The sequence below is a fragment of the Plectropomus leopardus genome, chromosome 23 (assembly GCF_008729295.1).
Source record: "Plectropomus leopardus isolate mb chromosome 23, YSFRI_Pleo_2.0, whole genome shotgun sequence".
Classification (NCBI taxonomy): Eukaryota; Metazoa; Chordata; class Actinopteri; order Perciformes; family Serranidae; genus Plectropomus; species Plectropomus leopardus.
Genome location: NC_056485.1, coordinates 16361385 through 16381337, shown reverse-complemented (window position 1 = coordinate 16381337; position 19953 = coordinate 16361385). Strand labels below are relative to the sequence as shown.

General features: G+C 37.4%; 2 protein-coding genes across 2 annotated transcripts; one reads left to right on the top strand and one right to left on the bottom strand.

The window, feature by feature from the left end:
* Window positions 1-3: 3 nt before the first annotated feature.
* On the bottom strand, window positions 4-8641 carry ino80b (INO80 complex subunit B). The gene is made up of 6 exons (XM_042512732.1): window positions 8428-8641; window positions 7334-7478; window positions 6503-6683; window positions 6254-6414; window positions 5508-5680; window positions 4-716 (listed from the first exon to the last, which is right to left on the bottom strand). The coding sequence occupies exons 2-6, from the start codon at window positions 7371-7373 to the stop codon at window positions 252-254; spliced, it is 1020 nt and encodes a 339-aa protein (XP_042368666.1). The 5' UTR covers window positions 7374-7478; window positions 8428-8641; the 3' UTR covers window positions 4-251.
* A 93-nt stretch (window positions 8642-8734) lies between these two features.
* aadat (aminoadipate aminotransferase) lies at window positions 8735-19775 on the top strand. The gene is made up of 14 exons (XM_042512224.1): window positions 8735-8998; window positions 9423-9494; window positions 10266-10434; window positions 11243-11351; window positions 12331-12405; window positions 12492-12701; window positions 12848-12913; window positions 13692-13774; window positions 14941-15037; window positions 16159-16220; window positions 16354-16418; window positions 17631-17737; window positions 19242-19343; window positions 19426-19775. The coding sequence occupies exons 2-14, from the start codon at window positions 9428-9430 to the stop codon at window positions 19465-19467; spliced, it is 1254 nt and encodes a 417-aa protein (XP_042368158.1). The 5' UTR covers window positions 8735-8998; window positions 9423-9427; the 3' UTR covers window positions 19468-19775.
* Window positions 19776-19953: the final 178 nt, after the last annotated feature.

Genomic DNA, 19953 nt, shown 5'->3' with positions numbered 1-19953 from the left:
AGATTGAAGAACAGTGCCTCTTTTATTCTTTCAAAACCTTTTACATAATTCTGCTCTTTCTCCTAACATTTTAAGTCGTCTTCACAAATAGAAATATTGTATATTTACAGACGTTTATATGATATGCATAATTGTAACCAGTGTCACAGCAGGAAAAAACATTGACAAAGCTTCTCTGCGCATAATTGCATCACCACATAGATTGTACCAACAAAACTGCGTCTATTTTTAGTATTTTCATCCTTTAAAGTTTAAGCCGTGCTCTGAACGAGCAGCAGGTTCCTCTTATAGCACTCGAGGCTGCAGAGAGGAACCCTGGTCTTTGAGCAGGAGTATTTCTTGAGGTTGGTGCAGCCGCTGACTCCACAGTTCATCGGGGCCCCTGGCGGAGGACGGGGAGGCACATGGGTGGGAGCAGGGACCCCTGTTGGGAAGGAGATGGCCATGCCCTGGACAGAGTCGCTGTACCTGACCATGGGACACTGATTCTGCTTGGACTTCCTCTCTCTCATGCTTTTGATTTTGGCCTTGCTGGTTTTTGTCAGTCTCTCTATTGTCTGGTTCTTGTTCTCTTCGGCCTTCTTGGCTGCCTGAAGTCGTCTCTTTCGGGCCCGTTCCTCCCGCTTCTGCATCATCTCAGCCGTCATCTCTTTCTCCTTGTAACCCATGGGCAGCTCCAGCAGAGGCTGACTCTGCTGCTTGTGAAGCAGAGCTTTCTAAACAGGACCAGAACAGAAAAAACAGTTAGGGACACATGTTTCTGGCTACACTCAAGGGCAACTGGTATTTTTCAGCCTCTACTGTAGCAAGTTATTAAAAACTGCATGAAGAAGTCACAGTATAGAAGGTCAAATGTCACAATATGACATGTCCAAAAAAGGTCAACAATCACACCAAAATGTCATACTATAGCATGTCGTCCAAAATTGGACGACATGCTATAGTATGACTTTTTAATGTAATTTTGGACCCAATGCTATAGTATGACTTTTTGATGTGATTTAACATTGGGTCAACAATCACACCGAAATAACATACTATAGCATTGGGTCCAAAATCACATTAAAAAGTCATACTATAGCATGTTCTCCAAAATTGCACCAAAATGTCATACAATAGCATTGGGTCAACAATCACACCAAAATGTCATACTATAGCATGTCGTTCAAAATCGCATCAAAAGGTCATACTATAGCATTGGTGCAATTCTAGACCCAATGCTATAGTATGACTTTTTAATGTGATTTTGGACCCAATGCTATAGTATGACTATAAAGCATGTCGTTCAAAATCGCATCAAAAAGTCATACTATAGCATTGGGTCCACAATCACACCAAAAGTCATACTATAGCATGTCGTTCAAAATCGCATCAAAAGTCATACTATAGCATTGGGTCAACAATCACACTAAAATGTCATACTATAGCATTGGGTCTGAAATTGCACCAAAATGCCAAACTATAAAGCATGTCGTTCAAAATCGCATCAAAAAGTCATACTATAGCATTGGGTCAACAATCACAAAATCGCATCAAAAAGTCATACTATAGCATGTCGTTCAAAATCGCATCAAAAAGTCATACTATAGCATTGGGTCCAAAATCACACCAAAATGTCATACTATAGCATTGGGTCAACAATCACACCAAAATGTCATACTATAGCATTCGTTCAAAAAAGTCACATCAAAAGGTCATACTATAGCATTGGGTCAACAATCACACCAAAATGTCATACTATAGCATTGGGTTCAACATCATCAAAAAAGTCATACTATAGCATTGGGTCAACAATCACACCAAAATGCCAAACTATAGCATGTCGTTCAAAATCGCATCAAAATGTCATACTATAGCATTGGGTCCAAAATCACATTAAAATGTCATACTATAGCATGTTCTCCAAAATTATAGCACCAAAATGTCATAAAGTCATACTATAGCATTGGGTCAAAATCACATTAAAAAGTCATACTATAGCATGTCGTTCAAAATCGCATCAAAAATGTCATACTATAGCATTGGTCAACAATCACACTAAAAATGTCATACTATAGCATTGGGTCTGAAATTGCACCAAAATGCCAAACTATAAAGCATGTCGTTCAAAATCGCATCAAAAGTCATACTATAGCATTGGTCCAAAATCACATTAAAGAGTCATACTATAGCATTGGGTCAACAATCACACCAAAATGTCATACTATAGCATTGGGTCCAAAAGCACAAAAAAAGTCATACTATAGCATTGGTCAACAATCACACATCAAAAAGTCATACTATAGCATTGGGTCAACAATCACACCAAAATGTCATACTATAGCATGTTGTCCAAAATCACATTAAAAAGTCATACTATAGCATTGGGTCAACAATCAAACCAAAAATGTCATACTATAGCATTGGGTCCAAAATCACATTAAAAAGTCATACTATAGCATTGGGTCAATCAAAATTGCACATAATGGGTCCAAACTTAAAAAGTCATGTCGGGTCAAAATCGCATCAAAAGTCATACTATAGCATTGGGTCAACAAATCACACCAAAATGTCATACTATAGCATTGGGTCAACAATCACACCAAAATGTCATACTATAGCATGTGGTCAAAATCGAAAGCACATAAAAATGTCATACTATAGCATTGGGTCCAAAATTGCATTAAAAAGTCACATACTATAGCATGTCGTTCAAAATCGCATCAAAAAATGTCATACTATAGCATTGGGTCCAAAATCACATTAAAGAGTCATACTATAGCATTGGGTCAACAATCACACCAAAATGTCATATATAGCATTGGGTCCAAAAGCACATTAAAAAGTCATACTATAGCATTGGGTCAACAATCACACCAAAATGTCATACTATAGCATTGGGTCAACAATCACACCAAAATGTCATACTATAGCATTGGGTCCAAAATCACATTAAAAAGTCATACTATAGCATGTGGTTCAAAATCGCATCAAAAGTCATACTATAGCATGGGTCAACAATCACACTAAAATGTCATACTATAGCATTGGGTCCAAAAGCACATTAAAAAGTCATACTATAGCATGTTCTCCAAATTGCACCAAAATGTCATACAATAGCATTGGGTCAACAATCACACCAAAAATGTCATACTATAGCATGTCGTTCAAAATCGCATCAAAAGGTCATACTATAGCATTGGGTCAAAATCACATAAAATGTCATACTATAGCATTGGGTCAAATTGCACCAAAATGTCAAACTATAAAGCATGTCTTTCAAAATCGCATCAAAAAGTCATACTATAGCATTGGGTCCAAAAATCACATTAAAGAGTCATACTATAGCATTGGGTCAACAATCACACCAAAATGTCATACTATAGCATTGGGTCCAAAAGCACATTAAAAAAGTCATACTATAGCATGTTCTCCAAAATTGCACCAAAATGTCATACATAGCATTGGGTCACACCAAAATGTCATACTATAGCATTGGTCAAAATCACACAAAAAAGTCATACTATAGCATTGGGTCAACAATCACACACAAAATGTCATACTATAGCATGTGGTCCAAAAGCACATAAAAATGTCATACTATAGCATTGGGTCCAAAAGCACATTAAAAAGTCATACTATAGCATGTCGTTCAAAATCGCATCAAAAAGTCATACTATAGCATTGGGTCAAAATCACACCAAAAATGTCATACTATAGCATGTCGTTCAAAAATGCATCAAAATGTCATACTATAGCATTGGGTCAACAATCACACTAAAATGTCATACTATAGCATTGGGTCTGTTCAAAATTCGCACAAAATGTCCATACTATAAAGCATGGTTCAACAATCACACTAAAATGTCATACTATAGCATTGGGTCCAAAAGCACATTAAAAAGTCATACTATAGCATGTCGTTCAAAATCGCATCAAAAAGTCATACTATAGCATTGGGTCCAAAATCACATTAAAAAGTCATACTATAGCATTGGGTCAACAATCACACCAAAATGTCAACAATCAAAGCACCAAAATGTCATACTATAGCATTGGGTCCAAAAGCACATTAAAAAGTCATACTATAGCATGTCGTTCAAAATTGCATCAAAAAGTCATACTATAGCATTGGGTCCAAAATTGCATTAAAGAGTCATACTATAGCATTGGTTCAACAATCACACCAAAAATGTCATACTATAGCATTGGGTCCAAAATCACATTAAAAAGTCATACTATAGCATTGGGTCAACAATCACACCAAAATGTCATACTATAGCATTGAGTCAACAATCACACCAAAATGTCATACTATAGCATTGGGTCCAAAAGCACATTAAAAAGTCAGACTACAGCATGTTGTTCAAAATCGCATCAAAAAATCATACTATAGCATTGGGTCCAAAATCATATTAAAAAGTCATACTATAGCATTGGGTCCAAAATCACATTAAAAAGTCATACTATAGCATTGGTCCAAAATCACATTAAAAAGTCATACTATAGCACTGGGTCTAAAATTATACCAAAATGTCAAACTATAAAGCATGTCGTTCAAAATCACACCAAAATGTCATACTATAGCACTGGGTCGACAATCACACCAAAATGTCATACTATAGCACTGGGTCGACAATCACACCAAAATGTCATACTATAGCATGTGGTCTAAAATCACACCAAAATGTCATACTATAGCATTGTCGGTCCAAATTGCAAAATGTCATACTTAAAAATCATAAAGAGTCTATATAGCAGGGTCCAAAATCACATTAAAAAGTCATACTATAGCATGTGATTCAAAATCGCATCAAAAAGTCATACTATAGCATTGGGTCAACAATCACACCAAAATGTCATACTATAGCATTGGGTCCAAAATCACATTAAAAAGTCATACTATAGCATGTCGTTCAAAATCGCATCAAAAAGTCATACTATAGCATTGGGTCTTAAATCACACCAAAATGTCATACTACAGCATTGGGTCCAACATCACATTTAAAAGTCATACTATATCATTGGGTCTAAAATCACATCAGAAAGTCATACTACAGCATTGGGTCAACAATCACACCAAAATGTCATACTATAGCATTGGGTCAACAATCACACCGAAATGTCATACTATAGCATTGGGTCAACAATCACACCGAAATGTCATACTATAGCATGTCGCTCAAAATCGTATAAAAAGGTCATACTACAAAAAGTAGTAGAAATAGTATATCATGTAAAGAAAAGTTAAAAAAATGTTACTGTATAGTATGTCATATAAAATAGAATAAAGAAGTCATTGTATAGCACGTCATTTTAAATAGTATAAAATTAGTCATTGTTATGGTGTTATTCAAAATAGCACAAAAAAGTCACAGTAATGTACGTTTTTTTAAAAAAAAAACTTTTAAAAAGTCACGGCATGGTATGTCATATAAAACAGAACAAAAAAGTCAAGTCATGACGTCAAAATTTGCACTAAGAACTCTGACCAGCGTTAAAAACATGAGAAAATAGTGTTGTCTTACCTGTCTGGCTGTGAGCAGAGACTCGTCGATCTCCTTCTTCAGCTCTCCGTTGTCGTCGAGCTCTCCCTTCTCCAGAGCATCCAGCCACCGCTCCTCCTCGTCCACCGGCCCGCCCAACATGGAGTCTGAGTCCATGTCTGGCATCGGGGACGTGGCCAGGTTGCTGTCTTCATCTGATACACAACAAATAAGAAAAAACTGTTATAAAAAGTTCATTTATATTCACTGTGCTACTGACAAGTGCAAAGGTTAGTGATGGGATAAAAATCACAAATATTAAAGCTTTTGTTTATCATTCAATGGATGTGTAAAAATATCATTTGTACCATTATCAATGCCATCTTTAATAAGGCATCATGGACTAACAAAATAATGTATTATTTGGAAAATAAAGAATTAACAAAATTATTTCAGTACAGAAAAAACAAAAGCAGAGTTGTTTTTTCTGTGAAATAAAAATACTTTAATATTCTGAGATAATAATCTTGTTAATTCAGAAACAAAAACATTAGGTGAGTAAATTGTTTATGTGTAATAACACGGCCTCTGGGAACAACAAAACACTGATAAGTGGGTGGATGCATTAATAGTTAATTTCAGTCATTTTCAAAACATTTAGACGAAGAAAAGGAAACATAAATTTGTCACAATATTATAATAAATAAACCCCAGATAATCCGTTTTACTGACAGGATTAAATTTTTCATCAACGTGTAGGATCTTAGCATGAAGTACTTCTAACTTACCCAGCCAGGCCCGATACTGCTCCAAAGGTACCGAGGGCTCATCGTCTTCATCATCATCGTCGTCATCATCATCATCGTCATCATCATCATCAACATTATTAATTATCATCAAGGGAGAGGGAGGACCAGCCACACCGGGGTGAACCGTGAAGGTGGGAACACTGAAAGAGACAACAGGAAACACGTTTTAGATGCAGCTGACGCTTTGATTCACCAACAAACCGGCCACTTTTCTACCTCCCGTCTCACCTCTTGGTCCCCAGCGTCTGTCCGCCCAGTTTGATCTTGAGTCGGAGCTGCGGAGGAGGCCGAGGAACCACGACGGGCTCGGGCTCCGGGGCCTCGGCGAAGCTGTGGTGCTTCCTCTTGTGCTTCTTGTGTTTTTTGTGTTTCCGCTTGTGAATGCTGTGCAGGCTGGAGCCGCCTTCACCTGAAGAGGACGAGGGAAATGCAACAAATGAATACAAGAAACACTGAAATGTGAAATTGTTTTGTCATCCAAATGCACCTGTGTTGATTCAGATTCATATGATGCAATAACAATGTAAGTTTTCACTGATATTATTTGGCATCTGCTTACAACAAATGTAAAATTTCAACAAAATAAACAAAATATAAGACTTGAGTTTTTCTTGAGGCACATAATTGCAGCTCAACTAAACACTGAACCCAGAACCAGCTGTTGGTATAATTAAGTGAATGTTTCATACTAAGTTCCCAGTTTATTAAAATTCACGTTTCTAAAATCTACCAGCCACTTGCATATTTAAACATTTGGCTGGTAGCTGGTGCAAAATTTTTTCAAAATGACCATAAAGTTGAATCAACACCTCCAAAACAGTTTTAGCATTTCAACTTTTTTAACAGCACTCTTGCATTAGCTTTAAGATACAATATTTTATAAATCTCAAGGGAAACTGCTAAGCTGCAGATGGAATATAAAGTGTGATGAGTACAAATATAAAATATAAAGATGACAACAATGAGATGAAGATAAATAAATAATATAAACAGGAAGAAACCAGTCAAAGTAAGGTTGCATATTTTGCATATATGGTATTGGATCTTAAATATACTCACCGAGAAACCTGGGGTGAATCATGTCTTTTCTTTTCCCCATTGAAACGATAAAACAACAGATCTATGCACCAAGGAGAGGACACTGGACAGCCGGTCTGCAGCGCTACATAGCAGCTGGAAAGTTATCGGGAAAACGGAGCAGACTCTGCAGAAAGAGAAGCACAATTTTTAAAACGCTAGAAAAACAATTCATAATGACCCTTTTTTAGCAAGTATTTATGTGCAAGTTGCACCCCATGTCTTTGACAGAAATCAAGGCAGTTCCTCAAGATTCAAAGGGTTAAGTTGGCCAAGTTGCTTTAAAAAGGGCATTTTTATTCTCACCTTTACTTTGACCTTTACTGTGCATTGAATATATTTACATACATATGTATCGAGGTGATCGTTAACATTAGCTAGCATTCATGTAACGCCTAATAAGACGACCATCGCATAAACAGATTAGAGGACACAGTTTCGAAGAGAAACGTGTGGCACAAACGAAAATCCTGAGATATTTTGACTGCAGGTGAATTACACCGAGCCAAAGTTACACTGTTTGTAGTGCGTATCCGGCATTACTGTAGCAGTAAGCAAGACTGAGATAAACAAACAACTAACAAAAAACTAAGGCAACAGATCCGTTTTGATTTAACTGCGTGTAAAGTTCACATTGTTGTTTAATCATCGAGAAAACAATATAGTAAGTAAATAAGCTTGAACAGCAACTTGCTTCATTTAGCCGGATGTTTGCTAACATTAACTAGCATATACTTAACGCCTAAAAACACTCCCATCGCGTGTATCATAGGTTCAAGATACACGTTTTAAAGGAAAACGCGGAGCATAAACAGCATCACGGTGGTATTTTTGTCAGAAACAGACTTAAAATTAAACTAAAGTCACTGTTTGTCGCACGTAAGCAGCAGCGATGTATTAGCTAGCACAAGTAAACTACGCTAACACTAGAGGTAACCGCTGCGTTAATCGAAGTGCATTTGAAGTTTCTTATCTAAATGTTTAATGTTAGTTAAACCGTTGCAGTACAATAATTATCGATTAAGAAAACAATATAAGTTAAATGAAGGAGCCCATTAGCTTGAAGCGCAACTTACCGTATGTAGCCGGGATGTTAGCTAACATTAGCTAGCACGTAGTCGACGCCTGAAAAGACTCCCATCGTCAAAACAGATCCGAGTTTGAAGTTTGAACGAAAAAAGTGGTGCATAAACGGCAAATCCTGAGTATTTTTGTCTGTAAGAGACTTAAAATTAAGCTAAAGTTACACTGTTTTGGCGGAGATGCAGCCAGTTGGCACCGCCGATTCAAACTGAACAACACGGAAGTGCCCGCCGCGTCATTTCCGGTCAGCTATAATCCCTCGGTTACAGTTTACCGCCATCTAGCGGAGGAAAAACGAAGCCTAACCGGCGAGTGAGGCACCAGAATTGGCAAAGATTTACAACCTTTTTCCATTATTTTGAATTCGTTAAACAAGTTACGTGGCATCGACCTAAAAGAGAAAATATCAAAAATTTCGCTGAATTTACGCGGAGATGTGTTTTTGTTTTAAATCTTGGGTAATGTAGTTCACTTCACCAACACGCCAGATTACGACTGAGATCTGAGTGGATCAAGGAATACATTGACCAGAAGCCCCCGGGGCGGCCAGCCAAGATACGCAAGGTGAGTTACACAGCCGAACGTGGCCGAGTTAAAACTGTGAATACCGTTACATTTATCGAAATTATTCGGTTATATTTCATGTACACCTGCAACATAATGTCCCGGCGTTTCCCCGCTCGTGACAAAGTCTAATTTTGATTTATTAATTTAACGTTACGCTGGTGCTCTGATAAATACAGAGGGGTGATTGATGTGAACTAAAACTAATCTGTCTGTAAGCATGTTAAAAATGAGAATAATTTTATGTGAAGCTGTCTTGTCATATAGGATCCCTGTAATAAGTTACAGGCTTGTTATTAAACATAAACCACAGTTAACACAAACCAGACCCCCCCGCGCGCTGTTTCCAGCGTTTAAGCAACACACGGAAGTTTAACATTAATAAATAAACACGTGGGGAAACTGAAGTTTCTGATTTTTGCAGGAATCATGAACTACGCTCGGTTTCTGACAGCTGTCAGCGCAGCCAGAAAGCCCTCCCCCATCAGGATACTCAGTGAGTATTTTCTGTCTTTCTCTCCTTTTTGTTTTTTTGTGTGGTTTATGTCACTCCTCAAGCTAAAATACCAAAGATTCTCTCGTGTCAGCACCTCAGTTGAAATAATTTTCTGAAATTTTTCGTCTTCAGTGACAGTGAACTGAAGATCTTTGAGCTTTGCATTGCTGATTGAATAATGCAATTTGAAGACTTAGGAAAAAGTGATTGACACTATTTTCTCACATTTTAAAGATAAAACATCAATTGATTCATTCTGAAAATGATTGGCACATTAATCAGTAGTGTAAATACCTCAATCTTAACACATTCATTTGTAAATATGCAACTTGTTACCACAATATTAGCTGAAATTATAAAATACTTAAAACCAGATTTTGATGCAGGGACTCAAGATAAGATAGTAAGGCACCTCCAGGCCATTTTTTATTGATATATAACAATAATAATACAAAATTAACTAATAATAATAATAATAAACGTGCACGCTGGTTGTGAGAATTACAGCTGAAACGAGCAATGATTGATGCAAAAATACAATTATATATAAAGTGGGAAAACTAAATGCCTAAAAAAAATTATTTGCCTTGTTTTAGCTTAAATGTTTAGCAGATCTATACATCTGATCCATTACAACATTATCATCTTATCACAGATGTTTAAGTATTTGAACATGTATGTTGTTTTATAATTACACAGTACTGAAGTTATACTTAAAGTTGCGCCCAGAGTAGATTCTGCTCCTCATCTTTTGTCTCCTCCTGTATGAAGCCGAGCTGCAGCAGCGCTCACCTCCGTCTCTGATTTCTTTGGCCGGAGGAGCGCCCAACCCCAACACCTTCCCCTTCCAGTCAGCATCCATCCAGGTGAAAAACGGACAGACGGTCACCTTCGATGAGGCGGCGATGAAGAGGGCTCTGCAGTACTCTGCTTCTAACGGGTGAGAGATCAAGACAGGAATCAGAAACAGAATCACAAACACTTGACTGATAAATTGTGGTTTGTTAGTAGAGATAAAAGTGTGAAAATAATTTAAAAAAAATATGAAATAGAAATATGTATTTAAAGTGTGCAAAATTGTGTTTTGTAAACTGTCACATCTACAAGATTTTCCAGAACTTGAGCAAAGACTTTGCTTTGAATTACAGCAAAATACTGTGCAACAGCATGCAAAATTCATCGTTTTGCAGTGAATTTTACTGCAGCTGTAGATTCTCATATTTTTTAGATCAAGTGATAATAGATAGTTTATATGTGGAGCTCAGGGATTAGGACAACAACCGTGAGCAGCACGTCACAAATTCCTATCCGGCTGGCCCTTATTTCCTGTCACCCCCCTCAACTGTTGCTACCCTCTAATAAATTAATAAAAGGTATATATACCAAGGAAAATTCATACAGACTACATACATACTACATCTACATGCCCAAGTTTGTAGTATTTTGTGTTGGCGCTCAGAGCTCTCTGCTTGGGTGTTTTTCAGACCACTTGTTTCTGTTTCTTTATGCAGTATATGTAGTATATGTTTCTTTTTCTGATATATTTCTTAGAAAATCTACCTAACAACAGCATCTATAATTGAGTGAATACTGGATACTCTAATACTCATAAAATTACTTCTCTGTTTGACTGACAAAGAGCAGAAAAACAGAAATGTACTGTACTTACGTAGATAACCACAGACTATTACAGTGTGAACTTAGTGTGTATTACGTCTTTAAAAAGTCTCTTTACGATTATTTCGGAGAATACCGGAGCTGCTGACGTGGATGAAGAACCTGCAGAAGAACCTCCACAATCCACCGACCCCGATGGAAATGTGTGTGACCACGGGGAGCCAGGAGGGGCTCTGTAAGGTACTGACACCAGCAGCTGCTGTTCACGGTCAATCTGCTGTTTGTGCAGCCAGCTGTTAGAGGGTCTGCAAGGGTCACGTAGAGACGTCTGTGTCCTGAATGCTCTGTTTTTAAAGGGACAGTTCACCCCAAAATCAAACTATGTTTCCTCTTACTTGTAGTGCTTTTTATCAGGAGGAAATTTTGGTGTGAGTTGCAGAGTTTTGGAGATATCGGCCGTAGAGATGTCTGGCTTCTCTCCAGTATAATAGAACCAGATGTCATAAGCCTGTCATCCGTGAGTAGATGCACATGTACTTCTACACAGTGATACGGTGTGCCGATGTAATTCGGTAGAAAGAAAATCATTCCTGAAACATGCTCACAACATGGTCTGTGGATTATCTTGAGTAACCATGTCATTATTTCTATGAGGAGACATTGCTGTTGAGTTTTTTAAAATGTATTTTTTGGCATTTTGAGCACCACAACGCCTGCCATCTAGTTTACGGCCGATATCGCCAACAATTCAAATCAAAACTATCCAGATTTAAAAACAGCACTGCAGGCAAGAGGGAAAATATCTGGTTCAGTTTCGGCAGTGGACTTCTCCTTTAAGAGTTTTATATATTTGATATTTTTCTCAATATCAACTCATTTTATGACAAGACCAAAACCGAAAATGTATTAACCCTGCTAATGAGAATTGGCTATATGATAAAATTGCAATTTTGCCACAGATATCCATCGTTAAAAACAAAATGTGTATTAATACACAACTGAAATTGTCACAACAAATTCTATATTTACCCCAGTTTGGGTCGTTTATGCTAAAAACGCAATTTCAGGAAGTTACAACACCTTTTTTAATTTTTTTAAATGAAGAGGAAAAATGTGTAGTCTGTCCCTTTAAGAGCTCAAAAGCTCACTTAGCAATATTTATCAGCGTGCAGTTTCCTGATTTTAGAACTGCTTGAAGTGACATATTTTGGGGTTTTAGGTCTTTGAGATGCTGGTCAACCCTGGAGACAACGTCCTGCTGGATGCACCCACGTATTCAGGCACACTGGCAGCAGTAAGAGCACTTTCTTTATAACAGAATACAAATCCAGTAACTTCAGCTTCTGTGACCCTCTAACTTTCTCTTGTTTTCCTCTGCAGCTTCAGCCGCTCGGTTGCAACTTAATCAACGTTGCCAGCGATCAGCACGGCATGATACCTGCAGCCCTGAAGGAGGTTTTGTCTCGGTGGGACCCCTCGGACGTCCACAAACCCGGCAGCACCGCTCCCAAGATCCTCTACACCATCCCCAACGGAGGAAACCCCACCGGCGCCTCCATGACGGCTCAGAGGAAGCAGGAGGTGTACGAGGTTTGTCTCCCCCCTGCAAAGTCACACAGCGGAGGATTTATGAATCCCTTTTAAAGGAGTCAGTGAAGCGCTGATTCTGCCAACGAGAGCTCGCTGTGAAGCTGATTTCTCTGCAGATTCACTCTGTTAATCGTCTGTTTAAACAGCTGGCCAGGCAGTACGACATGCTCATCATCGAGGACGACCCGTACTACTTCCTGCAGTTTGACAAGGTACAAAAGAGTTCAGTCATCCTGGCCGTCCGTCAAATAAAGTAACTTTACTGTCCTTGCAATTTAAAGCAGTGCTGGAATGTAACAAAGTAAAAATTTGAGGTACTTTTCTTCCCATTTTATACTTTTAATACATTACATCTGAGAGGGAAATATTGTACTTTTTACTTCATTACATTTATCTGATCGCTTATGTTACTAGCTAATTAATAAAAAAAGATTTTTGTATATATTAATCAACTAACTGATTTAAGTCTCCAATACATTTGAATTTTTGGAGGGTTTTTTGTTTGTTTTGTTGTTGTTTGTTTGGAGGGTTTTTTTGTTTGTTTTTTTTAGAATTTCCTGCATGAGGTATTTTTTCTTATACTTTGAGTATATTTTCCTGATATTACGTATTTTTCAATGCAGGGCTTTTACATTATACATTTTTACAGTGTGTGTTAGCATTTTTATGCAACCAAAACGAACACTTTTTTTTTCATAATTTTGAATTTTTGTGGTGTTTTTGGATTCTTCTTTTTTTTTTTAATTTTAATTTTCTGCATTGGGTACTTTTACTTGTCGTACTTTAAGTGAGTTTTCCTGATTCTATTACTTATACTTTTCTTAACATTTTCAATGTTGGACTTTTAACAGCATTTTCACAGTGTGGTATTAGTGCTCTTACACTGTTTAAAAAGATAAAATGGTTCATTTTGTCTCATTTGTTAATTAACAGTCTGATCTGAGCACTTTCAAGTTGAATAATCAGAAACATATTTTGTTTATTTTGCAGCCGTGGGCTCCCACGTTTCTGTCCATGGACGTTGACGGGAGGATCATCAGGACAGACTCCTTCTCTAAGATCCTGTCTTCAGGGTGAGTGTGTGATTCTGTGTTTGCGTGTTTAGTCTGGTGCACCTGGATCTCTGCCTCGCCCTCGACAGCTCAGTGTTTTTCCTTTAATGAGTCAGGACCTGACGTGCAAACAGGGTGTGTTTCTTTTACAGTTTATAGTGAGGTGTAGTTTGCTATTGTAGTCTTCACTGCCCACATCTGAGGGTTTAAAAACATCTTTGGAGCCAAAATAAACTAAATGCAAAAAGTATGTGGACACCCCCGTCCATTGATTTTAAGATACTTGCGTTAGGGGACTGTTTTAGGTTTTGCACATTAGCTGCAGTGAAGGGAAATCCTAAAGGGATAGTTCAGATCTTTTGAGGTGGGTTTGTATGAGGTACTAATCCATAGTCAGTGAAAATCACTGCTTCCCAACATGGGGTCCAGACCCCACAAGGGGTCACCAAAGATTCACGGGGGGGTCACAAGGCTTTCCTGATTATCAGAGCTGTAAGAAAACTTTAAAAATAAATATAAAGTTGGCCTATATTTCAGCATTTCACTCATTTCTGTTAAGAAAACTGAATTAATTTGTTATTTTAAAAGTTTAGATTATGAGTCAAAATATAGAATTTTAAAATCTCACAGGACAAGGTCACTGTAAAGACCTGAACATTAGCTTTTTTTTTTCTTTTAGGTTGCTAAAATATATATTTTGTTGCTGACCCCGTCCACAGAAATAATTCCTTAGCTTCTGTGTCAGTACTCCTGTCTGCTTCTCTAAACTGGGGGCGCACTGACCGTCATCTTTCAAGTACTTTTTGCAACCCCACTTCAAAAAAATCCAAACTATCCCTTTAATAGTGCAGCATACATATGACATTTCAGACAAAATTTGAATGTTCAAAATGTCCTTTGACATTTACTTCATTTAGCAGCTAACTCTAAGATCACGCTCACATTTTTCCAGATCCAGGTCATAAAAATCAGATGTTTGTCATAATCATAACAGCTTTGTTTAATTTGAGGCTTAGTCGTGAGGCACAGATTAAAACAATGTGCACTTTTTTTAATTCTTACTTTACTCTGAATATTTTCTAAAATGTTTTTCTCCGTGATACAACGCCACATATGCAGAGCCACATTGTGCAGAGCTGCACCGGCATGTTAACGTCTCTGACCACTTGTCCTTCTCTGTGTTTCAGACTGAGGATAGGTTTTGTAACCGGGCCCAAACCGCTGGTAGACAGAGTGGTGCTTCACATCCAGGCCTCCACAATGCACACAAGTACCTTCACACAGGTGAATGAAACCTTAAATTTACACCAACACACCCTGCTCAGTCAACACTTCACATTACTGGTTTATCTGCAAACAGATTCCTGCTTTCAGCTGTGTGTGGTCATTTATTTATTCACATTTATTACATTAAAACGGTCTTCTATCTCAGAAATGACCTTTGAAATAGCTGGCATTGGTTGGATAATTTTTTTGATATTTTTCTTCATCATGGCATAAAAAAACCTCAACATAAAATTGGAAAATGCAGTCTGACCGAAGCCAAACAAGGCGTTGTGGTGCGTCTGGATCCGCAGCAGCTGCAGAGGAGGTTTTAATATGAAAGAAGAGGGAGATTAATTAGGATCTGCCAAAAAAAATCTCTGCTCTCTCTGATTCAATCCTCGCCTCTGCCCTTTTAATCTGGACTAAAACGTTTGCAAGATTTAAAATTAGAAACATGAACAGGACAAAAACTAATACGTAAAGCAGGGGTGCTCAACTTTCTTGGCTTGGGGCCACTTTTGCAAAATGACAGTAGGTCAGGGGCCAGTCACAGGAGCCCTATACATGTTTCTAAGATTTTAGGATGTTTCTAGGATTTAAGGACATTTCAAGTATTTTAAGACATTTTTAGGATTTTAGCACATTTCCAGGATTTTTGGACATTCCTTAAATTTGCACACATTTTCAGGATTTTTGGACATTCCTTGAATTTGCACACATTTCAAGGGTTTTAGAATATTTCTAGAATTCGCACTCTGTCGGACCTCTCAAAACCTCTGTCGGGGGTGCAGGGGATCCTCCACTGGCACTTTTTTTTAAATAAACACGCTCTATTTTTATGCTGTTTTTTTGCACTCTGGCACCTTATGTATACTAAAAGTATAAATACAATTCCCAGTGTGAATCACTTTATTTTTATTGGGAATTAGAAAATGGTTGGGGGGCCACCCGGCTCTTTGTTGGGGGCCAGATTTGGTCCGTGGGCCATAAGAGGAGTATCACTGATTTTAAGGCTCTATGGTGAAAGTTAGAGGGCGTGTCACGCTCCTGCTGCACTGTCGTAATCATACAAATACACATGTGAAGGTGGATTAACTGCTTTGAGTTCAGCTCACATTATGTAACCTGCTTCCTTTCAGCTCATGGTGTCTCAGCTGTTGCACAGCTGGAACCAAGAGGGTTTCCTCCAACACATAGACGGGTACATCTCTACCCACAATGTTGCTGCACTGATGCTGACTGGTTTGACTGGTTAAGAAAAACAATTTGATCCATTTACATGCACATTTGAATGCCTGCAGAGACGCGTGACACAGTTTTACTTCCTCTCGCAGGGTGATCGAGTTTTACAGGAAACAACGTGACGCCATGATTAGCTCTGCAGACAAGTGGCTCAAAGGTTTGTAACAACAAAAAAGAAACACAGAGCATTACCGATGTATTACAAAAGGTCAATTTTAAGTTTTTAATCGTATAAAAACAGCAAAGCATTTTGTTGCTTTTTGAGTTTAATATACTGCAAATTTGCATTTTGACGAGACAAACTGATTTTAAACATACATTTTATTAGCTAACCAGTAAATTCAACAGGGTTCAGAGTTATTATAGTGGGTTTTTTTATTTTTTTATTATTTTGTTTTTTAATTTTTGTTTTCAGTTTAGTTAAAGTTAGTTTCCAGAGTGTTTTTTGCTTTTTATAATATAATTTTTATTATTTAAAAATGTTTAGTTTTCATCACTGTCAGTTTAAGTTTTATTATATCACACATATTATTATATTATATTTTTCATTATAATATGAAGGATATTTTAGAAGTTAACAAGAAGTTAACAAAGACTAAAACTAAAGACATTTTCTGCATATTTTTTTTTTATTTTACTTAGTTTTGCAAAATATCGTTTGAGGCAGTTTTTGTTTTCACACCTAGTTTTAGCTTTTACTCACTATACTAACCTTTGCATCTTTTAAAATTATTTTACTGAAATTAAAAAAATAGACAAAAATTAAATTCTTTATTAACCCTGAACAGGAATTTTAAAGTTACACTGACTAGTTAGATAGTGTGTGCGAGTTTGTCTTAAAATTGTGTAACTGCTAATGGAAAATTACTACAATTAAAGACTTTTAAGTCATGTCATGTGACTGAAAGCTGTGGAAAAGTTATTTTATTTATACTGATATAACACAGACTCTTAGCTCCTTGAAGGCAAGTTGTATTTTGTATTTGTTTCACCTGTTAGAGTACGGAGGTGTGTGAACAAAAAGAAACATTGAGACAGACATAGCAGAGTGAAATTAGCTGTTCAGATCATTTTCTGTTGGAAAAACTGCACATTAGTAGTTTTCTGTGTCACATTAGTACCATTGTCTTGGTGCCACCGCCTAGTGACGAATCGAGGAACTGCATGTTACTTTAAGTCACTTGTCACAACAAAAATGACATGTGAGAAAGTGTAAACTACTTTCACAGATGGTGTGTGGTTTAGATTTAGTGATATTTCTAAGTATTTTTAGAGATATTTGACAAAGTGAATACAGAAGCACACACGTAGGCTTTTCTTTGTTCCCTCTAATGTGTGTGTGTGTGTGTGTGTGTGTGTGTGTGTGCAGATGTAGCAGAGTGGCACAGCCCCTCAGCGGGCATGTTCCTGTGGATCAAACTGAAGGGCATAGCCGACACCCAGCAGCTCATTATGGAGAAAGCCTTGGAGAAAGAGGTCAGAACGCAACTTTTTGTATCTCCGTTTAAATCCTCACACATTAATCTCTTTTTGTGATCCATTATGAAACAAAACCCAATTAACCCTTTCCACCCAAGGTTAAAGCACACACACACACACACCTACTGGACTCTGTTATGCTAATAACGGGTACCCAGAATGCACTGCAGTGCTTTTCTCCCGCTCTGCGTCTCTGTTTGTGAGCAGATATTTTGCACCAGGGGCAGGCAGGTTTTTGTGTGTGAATAGCGTGTAGGATGGTGCATGTGAAGCAGCCATTGTGCGCTCTGTGAGTGGGTTTAGCAACTGAGTGTTTTCCCTCCCACACACACACACACACACACACACACACACACAAAGCATTTGAAAAGCCCTGCTAGCAAATAGCTGATTAGCGGCGTATAAACATGAGTGGGCACAACCAGGCTTTTCCAAGGTCTGCACACAAGGTTTCCAGGATGTTTCAAACATCCACACAGCAGATAATAATAATAATCCAGCGTCTGTCTCCTCTGCTAACAGAGACAATGACTCTTCAGATTTCCTGTGATTCCTATGAGGTTTCTGATGTTAAAGTGTTGTGATGTTAAGTGCATTACCTTCAGAAGATGTCGGCACGCCTTCAGTTTGGAGAAACAGTCCGACATGGAAGCTACGCGATGTGCTGCTGTGGACGGAGGCAACAAAAAAAACGTATTTTACTTATTTCACCTAAAAAAAGATCAGTATCAGTTTAAATGTAAGCTACATTGAGGGTGTGGAACTATACCTATGTTGTGTGTTTTTAAAGCCCTGACAAAAACCAGCAGTGGTGGAAACATGTTGGCTTTTTGGATTTTGAGCCTTTGAAACCTGCGCAGAAACATGGGTAGAAGGCAATGAGCAACTCAGGAAGAAATGACACAGAAATTAGCAAGAAATTAGTATAAAGTACTTGAAAATTAGCAACAAACATAACAACAAAAAACAAAAATGGGAAAGTAAAAAAAAATAAAATTAAAAAGAAAATGATATGACCTGAAAAATTATGATAATTATTTAAACATAATTTTAAATATTTTATTTTGATGAATAATAAATATAGTTCTCTTGATTTACTTTAAAGTTAGCTAGGAGCTTAAAAAAACAACTTTAAAAATGTATTCATTTCTTGCAATTTGCTGAACATTTCTGACCAAGCTAAAGTTGTTTTTAAGAAATCAAACCATTCATGTATATAAAACCAAAGTGTGAAAGCTATTATATGTGAAGGACTATTTTTGGCCAGTGTGGTTTTATTTTGTTTTGTCCCAAAAATAAAATTTGACAGACCTGTCTGGCTTTATAATAAGTTCAAGACACAAAAACTGCTCATAAAAAAAAACAAAGACATTGAATCAATGTTTCATTCTCTCAGTCTGCCCTCAGATGCATGAAAAGATCAGCTGTGTAAAAACATGATAAAAAAAATACTGAAAATATGAAATAAAAAGAGTCTGTTTGTTTGTTTTTGTGCTAAAAGGTGCTGCTGGTTCCCGGAGGTGTCTTCATGATCAACAGCAGTGAACCCTGTCCCTACGTCAGAGCGGCCTTTTCTCTCTCTACACCGGAGCAGATAGATGAGGTACACACACACACACACACACACACACACACACTTTGTCTCTCTCTGTAATGACTCTAATCTCTCCTCATTATCTCCTCAGGCTTTCAGAAGACTCTCCTCTCTTATCAAAGAGGCTTTGTGATCAAAGATCTGTTTCTCCCTAAAAGATGCTGCATTATTTTTTAACTTATTGTTAAAAGCTGTTAAAACATATAATTTAGTTTGAATATATATTTTTTTTTGCGCTGCCTCTGACTATACTGCAGTCAGGAAGAGACACCCAGAATTCAAGTACTTTGTGCTGAGAACTAAAATCCACTTGAAGCATTGAATAAGTTTTACAGATGAACAATAATATAGTTTTTAACCTGATCATTTCTTGCACTACACAGCGATGATGTCTGTATGTTTTCACTGCACAAAAAAGTTAAGAACTTTTCTATCATTCTGTATTTTGTCTCAAGTGTGTATTTTTGTAATAACCGCTCCTCTAAAACATCAAAACTTCAAACAAGGTTACATTTTGAGCCATGATTGCATTATTTTAAACTCATTTTACCTCCACGTAATATTTCGCTATCACAGTTTCACTCATAACAAACATGCACACGCTGCACTCATCAATGTG

What these genes read in the sequence shown, in the direction of transcription:
- aadat (XM_042512224.1), top strand. Translation starts at nt 9,428, where the DNA reads ATGAACTACGCTCGGTTTCTGACAGCTGTCAGCGCAGCCAGAAAGCCC. An exon ending in CTCCCCCATCAGGATACTCA is followed by an intron (nt 9,495 to 10,265) that starts GTGAGTATTTTC and finishes TCCTGTATGAAG; the next exon opens with CCGAGCTGCAGCAGCGCTCA. An exon ending in GGAAGCAGGAGGTGTACGAG is followed by an intron (nt 12,702 to 12,847) that starts GTTTGTCTCCCC and finishes CTGTTTAAACAG; the next exon opens with CTGGCCAGGCAGTACGACAT.
- ino80b (XM_042512732.1), bottom strand. Translation starts at nt 7,373, where the DNA reads ATGGGGAAAAGAAAAGACATGATTCACCCCAGGTTTCTCG. An exon ending in GATTCACCCCAGGTTTCTCG is followed by an intron (nt 6,684 to 7,333) that starts GTGAGTATATTT and finishes CGTCCTCTTCAG; the next exon opens with GTGAAGGCGGCTCCAGCCTG. An exon ending in CAGACGCTGGGGACCAAGAG is followed by an intron (nt 6,415 to 6,502) that starts GTGAGACGGGAG and finishes TGTCTCTTTCAG; the next exon opens with TGTTCCCACCTTCACGGTTC.